The sequence below is a fragment of the Ipomoea nil genome, unplaced genomic scaffold (genome assembly GCF_001879475.1).
Source record: "Ipomoea nil cultivar Tokyo-kokei standard unplaced genomic scaffold, Asagao_1.1 scaffold0276, whole genome shotgun sequence".
In the NCBI taxonomy this organism is placed as follows: domain Eukaryota; kingdom Viridiplantae; phylum Streptophyta; class Magnoliopsida; order Solanales; family Convolvulaceae; genus Ipomoea; species Ipomoea nil.
In genome coordinates, this window is record NW_017616704.1 from 2970371 (window position 1) to 2985038 (window position 14668).

At 35.7% G+C, this 14668-nt stretch overlaps 1 protein-coding gene across 1 annotated transcript; it reads left to right on the forward strand.

The window, feature by feature from the left end:
* The first annotated feature begins 5360 nt into the window (after nucleotides 1-5360).
* LOC109156539 (3-hydroxy-3-methylglutaryl-coenzyme A reductase-like) lies at nucleotides 5361-7147 on the forward strand. Its single transcript, XM_019304394.1, has one exon. It carries the CDS (start codon nucleotides 5425-5427, stop codon nucleotides 7039-7041), a length of 1617 nt encoding a protein of 538 aa, XP_019159939.1. The 5' UTR covers nucleotides 5361-5424; the 3' UTR covers nucleotides 7042-7147.
* Nucleotides 7148-14668: the final 7521 nt, after the last annotated feature.

The following is a 14668-nucleotide window of genomic DNA, read 5'->3' on the forward strand; positions in this document are numbered from 1 at the left end:
ACTAAATATTTATTTACCTTTGACTCACGTTTTTCACTCTTTACCAAATACGAAAAATTTGAAAAATGATTTTAAGAAATAATTTTTTGCGTTTCCAAACACACCCTTAAAAAATTATAACATTTTTATTGATTATGGCGTTACTTTATAATATCATATCTATTTATCAATTAACATCACTTGTTAATATTATATATACACTCTGTGTCTCCGTCAAACATATGAAGTTGCACGTTTTGAACTCACTTCTGAAATGGCATGCGCCCATAACAAGTAGGAGTGAGTTTCGTTGAACAATAATGTTAAAAAAAAAAAAAAAAAAGTTAATAACGCACATCTCGAGTTTCATGCGCCCATAACAAGTAGGAGTGAGTTTCATTGAACAATCATGATTTTTTTTTTAATTAGTTAATAAAATGGCGGTAATTTTATGGTTATGCCTTACACACACACACACACACACACACACACACACACACACACACACACACACACACACACACACACACACACACACACACACACACACACACACACACACACACACACACACACACACACACACACACACACATATATATATATATATATATATATATATATATATATATATATATAATCTTTTGTCATTTGACATATTTTTATTTGTTTAAGTCATAATAAAATTGGTCAAATTACCATTACCTAATAGATATATGTTGACACCTAAATCTATGCTATATATAAAATAAAATCATGAACTTTAACTTACCGTTCAATTCTTAAAAAATCTCGCTTTCTAATAAAATATATTGTTTTCTACTTTCATATTCGTACTATAATTCTAGGTTAAAATTCCTATTCTAATATTATAAAATAGTGTTATACAATTCCTAATAGAATATATTGTTTCATACTTTCCTATTTGTACTATAATTCTACATTAATATTCATATTCGTAATACAAGACAATCTATATCTATATCTATATATAATTAAAAGTAAAATTCCCCTTCTAGCATTATTTTTGCCCAAACTCATTGTATTGGTCAAATTATTTAATTATATATAGATGTTCGGCTACACAGCATAAAATTTTCTAAAAGAAAATTTATATTATTATTATTATGTAATCTACGTAATCAATATCTATATTTATATATCTATCTATATATAATTAAAAGTAAAATCTCCATTCTAGCATTTTTCTGCCCAAACTTATTATATTGGTCAAATTATTTAATTATATATAGATATTCAACTGCACGGCAAAAATTTTCTAAAAGAAAATTTAAATTTATTATTATTATTATTATTATTATTATTATTATGTAATAATAAAATAAAATTACAATAATAATAATATTATTATTATTAATAATATAATAATAATCAAAATAAAACTATATACAAAATAAAATTAAAACTAAAAAAAAAAAAAAAAAACAAAGGGGGAGCCACGAGATCCCCTTTGTAAATGATATGAGATCATTTTGATCACACATCGAAAATGTTTGAAAAGATGAGCTCTTGACAGTTACTTTTGTCACAATTTGTTTTCTTATACACTGTGGTTATGTGTATATAATAAAAGAAAATGTGGCATAACAATTATTTGCTATGGGCCATAAATATTACATCCTGCTAGAAGACAAATTCATAGCACTGATTATAACTCTCAATTTTGAGAATATATATTTGTCCAGACGGTAGACTAAGGGTTTTAATTTTCTAAGTGACCCGTTATGATGGACCTTAATAATGAATTTTTGATAAAATTGGTCCACATATCCCATCAATCCCTGTAGGATTGCTTATATCATCACCATAGCACACCTCTAAAAGGACTATCAAAGGAACCTCTCTCTGTTGTTGGCTAAATGCAAATAGCCCATTATAGGGTTAAAAAAATGCCTGTAATAGTGTATGTTTATGAATATTCAACAAAGTATATATAGTGTCAACTTTGTATAAGACATGACTATACATACATCATGTACTCTTTTCCTTTGACTAGGTTTTTTTTTCATAGGATTTTTCCTAGCAAGGTTTTTAATGAGGCATGATCACAAGAAGATAACGTCAAGGGGGAGTGTTATGAAGACTTAGTCTCTGGCCAAGTTTGTGGCCATTATGCTTCAGAGGTAGTTACACTTTCTAATTGATAGGAAGCATTTATTATATATATATATATATATATATATATATATATATATATATATATATATATATATATATATATATATATATATATATATATATATATATATAGGCTAATTTTCAGGTGCACATTCATATTAATGTGTGAACTTGTGTATTGATCTGGTGCATTAAGTCCCAAACAAAAAATCCAAGACTTAGCTTGTATATTTTTGATATAATTTACTGCTTCAGCGCTTTTTGAATCTGTTTGTTATTCACTACCAACAACCTCTATGTTGCACTCATTCACTTGTATCCAGTTTCCAAAGCGCATCATTTCAGGGCACTAGGAATACAGTTACTAAAGTTTAATCTTATTGCGTAGTTCAAGATGCACTGTGTGCATTGTATAATTACTCTAGCGCATTTTAAATCCTCTGTTCATATGTTCAAATTTTAAATTCTCGAGCCTAATGCCATCAGTTAGGGCCCTTTTAATCTGCACTGTCATATCCAACCACTTAAGAAACACACAGTTCACTGAAAACAGCGTTATAATAAATAGTTATCCTAGTGCAACGACTTTTGTTCCAAAAACAAAATAGTTATCCTAGTGCAACGACTTTTGTTCCAAAAACAAAGAGGCATGCGATGCGCTGCTTATCAGCCTCCGGTCTTATTTTCCACCGCTCAGGTGAAGTGCTTGCTGAGGTCTGCTAACTACCCTTTGTCACCTCTAGTTAGACCGCAATCCCACTCCTTGGGGTCTTCACCAAGGTAGGATTCCATGTGCCGCTTGCATATACACCGGACTCTTGCGGATTTATTGTTTCGCGCCATACCATCTACATCCGCTTTGGCTTCATGTTCCTTATCAGAACTGCACGAAAGGGTTGTTCCAAGCTGTCTACGAAAGATGCCAACAAATCCATCTGCAAGAAAAGAGTTTGCATTGGTTTAGAACTGCTAAACTCCAGTTTGTTGCAAATCCAAAACGCTAGAATACACCATAATATAGGATTATTTCATACTAAATAGAGAGAAGTTTGTCATGCATTTGAAGTAAGTATGCTTAACGGGTTCGCAAATAGATACTACCACCCCTCAAAAGTACATGTACCATACTTGTGAATGCACACACTATGCATTTAAAATTAGATAGCATAATCAGTGTGTTTTAGTTTTCCCTTTGTATATGCTCATCTATACCGCATTTGAAGTAACACTGCACAAACGGAACAACCAACAGTGAATACCAACCCATAGCATTGATTATACCATTCAGAAGAGTGCACACACAGATCATTTAAAATTTGATACCACAAACAGAATGCATTCCATTTAGAATGCACAACTGTAATGCATTCTATGTTAGAGGGCACAACGTGACAACCAACGAATACTACACCCAACCCACTAAATGAATGGCTTGGATGAATCAAGGGCAGGGGGTGCATTTGAATTCGAGCAACTTAAAAATACAGAATGCATTGCGCCAGTATCTAAGATACAAGTCATATAACTACAAATCTTTCTCATATGCATGTTGGTAGTATTGCACATGGAGGGTATTTAATGCCATTGTTAATATTGGAACACAGAGTATGCAAAACTGATCAAATAAACACTCAAATATTTAAAAAAAAAAAAAAAAAAAAAAAAACTACAGCCGAACACAGAAACCCTACCAGCAAGACGAGCTGAGCGGCGCCGATAAGAGGACGGCCATGGACCACCAGTCTGCGATCGTCTTCTAGCCGTGACTTCCGCCACTTCTACCGTTACGACGCGCCGCTTCGTCAGTCATCCACCATCCCCATCAGCCGTAGCAACGCCAGACGGACCTCCCGAACCCCAGGTAACGACCAGGAAGGCCGCCGTTTCTCCCCTCGATCGCGAGCACCAGACACCATAGCGAGGCTGCCGTCCGACGATAAGGGCTGCGAACTGTCCGGCGAGTAGACCACTCCCAAAGGTTGAGGCGCTGAGAGAAGGAAAATGGGTAAAACTAATTTCACCCGCACACGGATACACCTCCCAAATTGACCAATGGTAAAACAATTTAAGTAGAAGACCAAAATACCCCTTGTGTACAAATTATTAGATGGGATGCGGTGCACCTGGTCGACGTGCACATTAATTCATGACCATTGGTTAGCTCAAATGCACGGCGAGTATAAGTGCACAAGTTCACATGATAACTGAAGTTCACACCTGAACTTTTACCTATATATATATATATATATATATATATATATATATATATATATATATATATATATATATATTGTACATGTAAAGTCCGTTGATAATGAAGTTAATGAAAATGATTTTCTCTCTCTCTCTTCTATTTTCTTAGTTGTAGAGTTTAATTTGTATTATGATATATGTTCACGCGAGATTACATAAATTCGCATAACATTTTTCAATTTTTCAAATTTTTTTTTTGTTTGATCATCCTAAAAGGAAGATTGGGATTATTTCATCTTTTAAGGAAAAAGTGTTTTCGCTCGTATACATAAATGATCCTGAAATTAGGATTATAATATACAATTATTTTGCCATGAACAATATTCAATGCTGCCGGCCAAGCACCACGTGAGAGGTCATGAGATCGAACTTCGGTGGACAACACTCTTTGTACTTCATTAGGCTTAGTAAGTATGTTTGAACAGATACTACAATGTAATAAGGTCAGTAGCATTCCAAAAAAAAAAAAAAAAAAAAAAAAATCAATGCTGCCGGGGACCGGATCAATATTCAATACTTTTTTCTCTCAAGACGCCTTGTGGGGTTTTCCCTCTTTTTATATTTCCTTCCGTTTCCAAATTATTGAATTATTTATCATATTTTCTTATCATTTCAAAATTAAAGACAATTTTCAGAATGAAAAATAAAAAATCAAGCCAAACTAATAGCTAACGACTAGTCGTTGCAAGTTAGCAACACACTACTAGTCTACTACTAGACAACTACTTTGACTTGTGACTTTTGAATCAATAAAATGCATGTATTTAACACTATGGCGTCCTAATAGAAAAAAATAATGGCTGCAGTCAAGCACGCTAGCCCAACCTTGTTGAACATAACCAGCCGTCACCTATACATTCCAACTTCATTCTGTCTCTCTCAGCTGCTCTCTTATCATTTCCCAGAAACTGCAGAAATAGAAGAATATTTACCCAGTACTCTATTTTAATTCATTTAGCTATAACTATAAATAGGTTCTGGTATAGCAACGAACATATTCAGCAACACCTACTAACAAATAAAGTTGCAATCAACATTACGGAGTTGAAAAATATGGAAATTCCGGCGGCCACTTCCACTTCTCCGGTGAAACATAAGAAAGCAACCAAATTCGATTCTTTCTCTGAAAATCCAACTTCCAACGCCACCCCAATGCTTCTCTACCTTATAAATGCTGTTTTCTTCACGGCAGTCTATTTCCTGCTTGTTAGCTGGCGCGATAAGATCCGCCACTCCAAGCCTCTCCATGTTGTCTCAAGCTCTGAGATCGCCGCCCTTCTGGCTTTCGCGGTTTCCTTGGTTTACCTCTTGGGCTTTTTTGCCCATCCTCTTCCTCTTCAAGAACAGGAAAAAGAAGAAAAAGAAGAAGAAGAAAAACAGATTACGCTCATCAAGAAAAAAGTCCAATCTGATCCAATAATACTATTATCGGAAGAGGAGGACGAGGAGATAGTAAAAGGTGTTGTTGAAGGTCGGGTTCCGTCCTACTCCCTGGAATCTAAGTTAGGGGATTGCAAGAGGGCGGCAGCCATTCGTCGGGAGGCGCTGGAGAGAATAACAGGCAAATCTCTAGACGGACTTCCTTTGGAGAATTTTGACTATGAATCGATTCTAGGTCAGTGTTGCGAGATGCCAGTTGGGTATGTGCAGATTCCGGTAGGTATTGCGGGGCCGCTCTTGCTTGATGGTGAAGAGTACTCAGTCCCCATGGCCACCACGGAGGGTTGTTTGGTGGCCAGCACCAACCGGGGTTGCAAAGCCATCTATGCCTCTGGTGGCGCCACCAGTGTGTTGTTGAAGGACGGGATGACTCGAGCTCCGGTGGTGAGATTCTCCACCGCCAAAAGAGCCGCTCAGTTGAAGCTCTACTTGGAGGATCCTCTAAGTTTCGAGACCATAGCCGGAGCTTTCAACAAATCCAGCCGATTCGCTAGGCTTCAGAGCATCAAATGCGCTATTGCTGGAAAGAATCTGTACATGAGATTCACATGCAGCACAGGAGACGCTATGGGGATGAACATGGTCTCCAAGGGTGTCCAAAACGTGTTGGATTTCCTCCTCACCGACTTCCCTGACATGGACGTCATCGGAATCTCTGGAAACTTTTGCTCCGACAAGAAACCTGCGGCGGTGAATTGGATTGAAGGCCGCGGAAAGTCAGTCGTCTGCGAGGCCATAATAAGGGAGGAAATAGTCAAGAAAGTACTAAAAACAGACGTTGCGTCCTTAGTAGAGCTAAACATGCTGAAGAATCTCACTGGCTCTGCCATGGCCGGTGCTCTTGGGGGATTCAACGCCCACGCCGCCAACATTGTCTCGGCCGTCTACATCGCCACAGGACAAGACCCCGCACAAAACATTGAAAGCTCGCATTGTATAACCATGATGGAAGCAGTTAATGATGGGAAAGACCTTCACATTTCTGTAACGATGCCGTCTATTGAGGTAGGCACGGTGGGAGGTGGGACTCAGCTTGCTTCTCAGGCTGCATGCTTGAATCTCTTAGGAGTGAAGGGTGCTAGCAAAGTCGAACCGGGAGCCAACTCCAGGCGATTAGCGGCAATCATTGCCGGAGCTGTGTTGGCCGGGGAACTCTCCCTCATGTCTGCCATCGCTGCAGGACAGCTAGTCAAGAGTCATATGAAATTCAATAGATCTAACAAAGTTTAATTAGCAAGCCTCCTGAATTTCTTTCTTGACTTTAAATTCTTTAACACTTTATTTGTAATTTTTTGCTATAATTTCTTTTAAAAATTAAAGTTAATTACATATCTCATTTTATACTTTCAATTTTACTCATCCAGCCTATTAAATTTAGAGTATATTTCATTCAAGAAATGAATTTAGTGGGAATAGAAATAGGTACTATTTAACCAAATTTATAAACAATCAAGTCAAGTTAAATATGAATAAGGCAATATCAAGACATGTCACAATCATAGTTAGAATCTGGCTTCTTATTTCTAGGTTACCTCTTCAATTAAACATTTTCCATTTAGTCATAAGCGTAGGCAATTGATAATAAAATATATATGATGTGAGTAAAATGATGACATAGAGAAGTACACCCATTTAAGATTGGTTCGACTCAGTCTACTTTACTATCTAAGGGCACCACTATTAGGATTTACAACTCTACTCTCCATGCCACTTTGAAACAATGGTAGGCATTGCAAACACGTCAAACCAATTAACCACTGACGACGATAATAACACTTCTACAAACACCAAGCCTTCGTAGCTTAGGGTTGATACAAGACACTAAGCCCTTGTCTCATGGATACCTTGTGTACCATCATCCTCGTTAGCAGTTCTACAACCATCACACATTTGTAGCATACGTCACTAGTACAAAACAGCTCATCTACGACCCTTGTACAAAGTTCGCATATGGTGGGGTAGAGAAAAGCTTTGAACTTCCCACAACCCTTGATTGAGGGTTGTAGAAAGTTAATTAAGAATCCACGGCCCTTTAAATAAAAAGTGTCACAAATTCTTTTTTTTTTTTTTTTTAACAAGGGTTTCTGGGACAACCCATTATAAATAATACTCCGTAATAGATAATAAATACTACTTATAATAATAATAAACAAATGTAATATAACAAAAGAAAAGAAGATAGCTTAATTTTGCTTGTTAGTCGATGGTTGATATTCCATAATGGCCATCAACCAAAAATATAAAGAACATTTCCTTGTTGAAAGTTATGTAAACGTGGTGATGGAATGGAGTGTGTGTGAGAGAGTATCATATCCTTACACCGGATATCGTCTCAAGGAGTGGACCGGAAGGGGGTTAAATAGTAGGTGGTTAATCACAAGAGCGTAGAGTGTTTAGAAGCTAGTTTCAAAGGAATAGATGTGATTCATGTGATAAAAACAAAATAAAAGAAACGACAATCAAATTGTAATGAAAAGATCAAGCAACAATTAACAATTAATAATAAAACTAATTAGGGTCTTAGACTAGGTCATTTAAGTGTAGATGGTATTGTGTATCATTGGTTAGAGCATAAAGCATTGACAATGAAACTAGGGAGATGCTACTAGGTGCCAACGCCACTCTCATGGCTGTCGGATTCTCAATTAGCTTCAAGCCTCACTCTCATGGCGATTCAAGGCAATTGAAGCATTTTATCAAACATGTAGTGTTCACATCTCCTTCTATCCCCCTTTTCTCAAAGGTGAGTTGGATTAGTGAGAGGTATGACTATGATTTTGCCCTATTTTCATAGTGACAACCTTTTCCATGCACATCTTGAACAATTTGGCCACAATCATACAAGAGCCAATACAAACCATCAAGCTCAGCTCACAACTAGAGTCATCAACAAGTCGTTAAACTAGTTCATAATTCAGTTCAATCGCATAGCATCAATCACAAAAAATGACTTAATCCAATCCCTAATTGAATCTAGTTGAGCATGAATTGAGATTAAAGACATTTGGAATAATAATCGGAAGCAATAAAGTGCAATGAAAGCAAATAAGATAAACTTAGCTTTGATTAAGAGCTATGAAAATAAAATATGAAATTGCATGATGAAATATGAAAATGTTCTTCAAATATTCTTCGAAAATGGATTGGTTACACAAATAAAGTGTTTGGATCCATGAAAACCTTGGAGAGAGAGTGGAGAATGAAAAGTTCCCTAAAATAACTGCCTACACTACAAGAGAAATGCACATAGACAACACTAGAAAAACAACAGAATAACAGGATAATTTCTGTGTATTCTCATTCACGGATGGAAAATACAGAGATACAAAAGGAATGAAAGACTTGCCTAACTAATCCTATACAATAGGCTAGTAGTTAAGACTAAGTCAATTACCACATTACAACTATACAAATATAATGTGACTAATATAAATACAATATCACTAATAGAGGTGATTAGGAGGAACAAGAATCTGGGCTTGAACGAGTACAAGTTTATATTGAAGGCCATTGTGAGCTCCGGCATTGGGGAACAAACGTATGCGCCGAGGATGGTGTTCGATGGCCAGGAGGAGTGTTCGGCATACGAGGACGGGATCGTGGAGATGGAGGAGTTTTTCTTCGACAGCATTGGCCGATTGCTGAACCGCCAACGGGTTTCCCCGCATGACATTGATGTTCTCGTCGTCAACGTTTCGATGTTGGCCTGTTCGCCGTCGTTGTCAGCTCGGATCGTCTCCTAGTACAAGATGAAGGATAACCTTAAGGTATCCTCGTACAAGACCCACACCCATCAAACGACCACCCATGGTACGACCACTGCAAATGCCCGTTTTCGTCAAATCTCCCTTCCTACCATAATACATAGGTTAAGCAAATCAGCAAAAAGTTAAATAAAATTTTCAGAATAAGTTATGGAAAACAAAAATTGGGAATGGGCAGTAAAATTACAGATAAAGGAGCGAGGCAGTGGGGGCATTTGTCGTCCATGGCGACCCACTGGGAGCTGGATTTATTGAACTAAAGAATCATGGAGGCTGCCACACGAAGAGGGGGCACATCGCTCCTCCTTCTCCCTCGGAAACACAATACGCAGAATATTCTCAAGACGCAAAGGAATCTTTTGGTGTTAGTTGTAACCTCGGAGTCGCTCAGCCTGATGCATCCCCGGGAACGACAGATCCATGATTCTGTCGAAGCCAACTCCAGCTTCCGCCATGGCATCGATGATTCGCCGCCGCCATCTACCTCCCGTACTACGCTGGCATCGACAGCCTCCACTACCTCTTCAGCCCCGAAGCCAACTCCAGCTTCCGCCACGGCCTCGATTTGTACGATTACATTGCCGGGTGGATTCGCCTGCCATGTGGGCAAGAAATTTGGGTCACGATAATTTTATAGTAAGGTGTCTAATGCCCTCAAAGTGGAGAGTGAAGAACTATTATGCCATTACAATAAACAGTGACTTAACCCCCAAACAGACGGAGGACCATATCGGTCACAAATTAAATAGTTGATGACTTGATTGGTCAAAAAAATAAGTCGAGGACTAATTTAGTACTTTCGTTATAGTGGAGGGATCATTTTGGTAATTTACTCTTTTCCATTTGTGTTTCAAATATTGGATCATTGAATTTTTAACTTTTAAGCAAGGCATGACTTCTGTGTGGACTATTTTACGTAGCTTTTCCAATTAACACTTCGATCAAAAACATCACTTTCAAGTCTAGATTAGCACCGTTTCTAACTATAAAATATTTACATTTAGTAACCCTGTATCTGTTATATTACTATCTAATTCATTCATATTGTATAAATGTCGAAATTTTACAATACCAAAAGGACATTATATCAATTACTATATAAAAAAAAAATAGATTGATACACTTAGGTTGTTGTTGTTGTAAACACAAAAAAAGTAAACTTTGTATATATTCAAAAAATTTCGTGTAGAGCGTGTGTATAATTCAAAGTGTAGGTACAAAATCTCTGTCTAGCCCTCTGATTCTTTACTGACGTTATCTATTGAAGTGCCTCCGGGATTCAAATAGCGTAGCCTCCAGGATTCAACTGGCGCGTGCCATCGGGATTCAAGTGGCGTAGCTTCCGGGATTCAATTGGCGTGACTTTCAACAACGAACGTCAAGAATTTAGAAACAATCAACCCTGCAAAGTTTCAAAACACATGCAATGGATTCAAGTTGCCTTAACATCCTCAAATGCCTTCAAAAGACTTCCAGATCTTCGAGCCAATCAATTCTGCAAAGCTCCAAAGTACCTGCAATGGATTCAAATTGCCTGCAAAATCAACAAAAATGCCTTCAAGTCTTCAAGCATTCTTCAATGCCTTCAAGCTCTCAAGCCTTCAAGTTGTCAAGCGTTCTTCAATGCCTTCAAAGCCTTCAAAAGTCTTTAAGTTCTTCAAATGCTCTCAACCCCTCAAGTCCTCAATTGTTGTGTTTTGGAATGAAAGTGAAGGCTCTATTTATAGTAAGAGCCTAACCAACATTCCTCAACAAACTCCCCATTTAATTAATTAATTAATTAATTAATTATTCTAGAAAATGAACCTTGCCCAGAATCAAGTCTAGGTTCATTATTGTATAATCTAATTCAAATTCAAATTAAATTATAATTATCTAATTCAAATATAATAAAATATATTATATTTAAATTATAATTATAATTATGATTTATAATTCAAATTCAAATATGAAATGGGCTTGGACCAATTAATTAATTAATTCAATAGTCCAAATCAAGTTTAATTGGACTAATTAAATTAATTTAATTATTATGACCCAATTAATTAAATTGGCCCAATAATTAATCTCAACGTTGGTCCAATAACAATTTTATCAACATATTTGTCGGGTTCAAATTTTTTGTGTCTACAGTTGTTGTTGTTGTTTTTGTTGTTGTTGTTTTATGATCTTGTATATATACTTACCTATGTATCTAAACACAACACACTGAAGAATATATTAATGGATGTCTAGTGACAATTCTCCTCTTATCTCTCTTTTCTGGAGTTTGGTTATCACAAGAACACTACTATAGAAAATAGCTTTAACTTCGGCTAAATGACTCCATTTAACGTCGGCTAACGTACGACGTTGACTAAAGCGACGTTGTAAGAAAATAAACGACGTCGGTTATTTAACCGACGTCGTATGTATTTTAAAATTAAGAAATAATGATACGACGTCGGCTAATAGGCTATTGGACATGCATGCAAATCTTTGTAATCATTCCTAAACAATATGCAATCGTTAGGGCAAGCATGTACCTTTGTATATTCCATACCCATTGGACACAAAATCTTTTTGGCATCATACGTACTATTGGGAAGTTCATTACCATCTGGAAGCATGTCCTTTACTATTTCAAGTAACGCAGTAAAGCCCTTGTCACTCCACCCATTCCCAGCTTTCAAGTTAAATAATTTTAATATAGCAGATAATCGGGAATATTTACTACACCCCGGCCATAACGGTTGTTTTGAATCATTCAATAATTCATCTAACTCATTTGACCGATTGGTAAACTCTTCTCCAACATCGCGAAACATTTCATCCAACCGATCTTCAGACTCATTATCTTCATTGTCAATATACACATTAGATGTCGTAGACACATCGCGTTCACCGTGTCAAATCCATTGTGTATAATATGGATTAATCCCATTAACGATTAGATCATCATATATGTCCTCTTCACCTAACTTTTTCTGATTACAACATTTCTTACAAGGACACAACCACCTGTTATTACTATTCGGAAGGTTACTCTTTGCAAAGTCTAAAAATTTTCTAACTCCATCATCGTATTCCGTACTAAGTCGATTAGCTATCATCCAACTTTTATCCATCACGTACAAGCCAATCTAGATAATAATAACTCTAATTAAACATTTGTTAACACTATTTTAACAAATTTCTATAATAATAACTACTACAACAACTACAATAATTTTAGCATTTACATAATGCAAACAAGTAGCATTTCATGGACGCAAACAAGTAGCATTTATCCATCACGTACAAGCCAATCTAGCTAAAATAATAATAATCTTAATTAAACATTTGTTAACACTATTTTAACAAATTTCTATAATAATAATAACTACAATAATTTTAGCATTTACATAGTCCAAACAAGTAGCATTTAATGGACGCAAACAAGTAGCATTTATCCATCACGTACAAGGCAATCTAGGTATAATAATAATAACAATTTGTCAATTCTAGATGCTTTCTTATACATCCTAACTAACCAAAGAACATGTCAAACACAATGTGAATTGAATCTTGCTAAACACAATAGACAAATTGCGTACCCGAGACCGGCGAAGAACAGTGGAGGAGGAGCGCAGCAAGGACTGAACTTAGTCAAACCCGATTGACGCCTAACAAAAAATAAACCAATCAAATATTTTCGAAGTAGCAAAGCATAAAAGTTTCTTTTTTTTTTTTTTTTTTTTTTTTTTTTTTTTTTTTTAAGTAAGCAAAGCAGAAAAGTTTAATTTAAAGTTTAAGTGAGAATAGGTCAGACACACCAACATTCATACAGAGTATTTTGTGACTTTAAATATTTTTCAGAGTTGATTTAGGATCAAGCCAATACCTTATCACCCTATGACAATAGTTAGTAATATTAATCTCAACATTTATTTTTTAAAAAAAAAGACTTGATAATTTAAATGTAATATTCTCCTAACAATTATACATATAATCTATGGTAAATTGCTACTAGTTGCATATTAAATTGGAAGTAGCATCGTCTGACCTACACACTAGTAATAGGGCTGCTAACTTTATAGCCAATTTAATCTCGGTTTTCAACAAATGATTCTTTACCTAAATAAAGATGCAAATGTAAGAAATTTCCAAAATAAATTTAGAAATTTTATAATTAATGGTTGTCATAATTTTATAATTTCCAAAATAAATTTAGATTATATTTAATTAAACCATTGTCCTCATAATAAGCCCTACTAGAGTGCTATATATCTAGATTCTAACAACCTTGCACTAGATCAAACCCCCTAAAGTAAACTCAACTCCTTCTGCATTATAGTATTACTGATTAGTGATGTGTATATTAATATTATAGCATAAGTAGCATTATTCCTAAAATTTCGAAATATACACAATAATATATAAACAATATTTCATAAAATTCCACATATACACACACAACAATTCATAATTTACCCAATAACTTATAAAATCAAAAATATATACACAATTATTCCTAAAATTTCGAAATATACACAATAATAATTTATAAAATTTAAAATTCAAAAAATATAAAAGATTAATTATATATATATATATATATATATATATATATATATATATATATATATATATATATATATATACATACCTGCCGTATATGCGTCAGATCGACGCCGTCCGGCGTCCGGCGGCGAGGCGGCGAGCGTCGAGCGTCAAGCGGCGACCGTCGAGCGTCGAGGCAGCGAAGAGAGATCTGATCTGTCTACGGTGGCGGTGGTGGAGCTGAATATACGGTGGGGTGGTGGAGATAAGTACACGATGGCGGTGGTGGAGGGTTTTGGTGGCGGTGAGGCGTTGATCTGATCTGATCTGATCTTTGTCTTTGTCTTCGATTTTGTTAAAATGAAATGAGTATACGGCGTCGGCTATATACGTAGCCGATACCGTATACTATATTAATTATTATTATTATTTTTAATTCAGATACGACGTCGGCTATATACGTAGCCGACGCCGTATACTATATTAATTATTATTATTTTTTTAATTCAGATACGGCGTCGGCTATATACGTAGCCGATGCCGTATACTATATATATATATATATATATATA

Excerpts from the sequence above, each read along its gene's own strand:
- LOC109156539 (XM_019304394.1), top strand. The coding sequence starts at position 5,425 with ATGGAAATTCCGGCGGCCACTTCCACTTCTCCGGTGAAACATAAGAAA.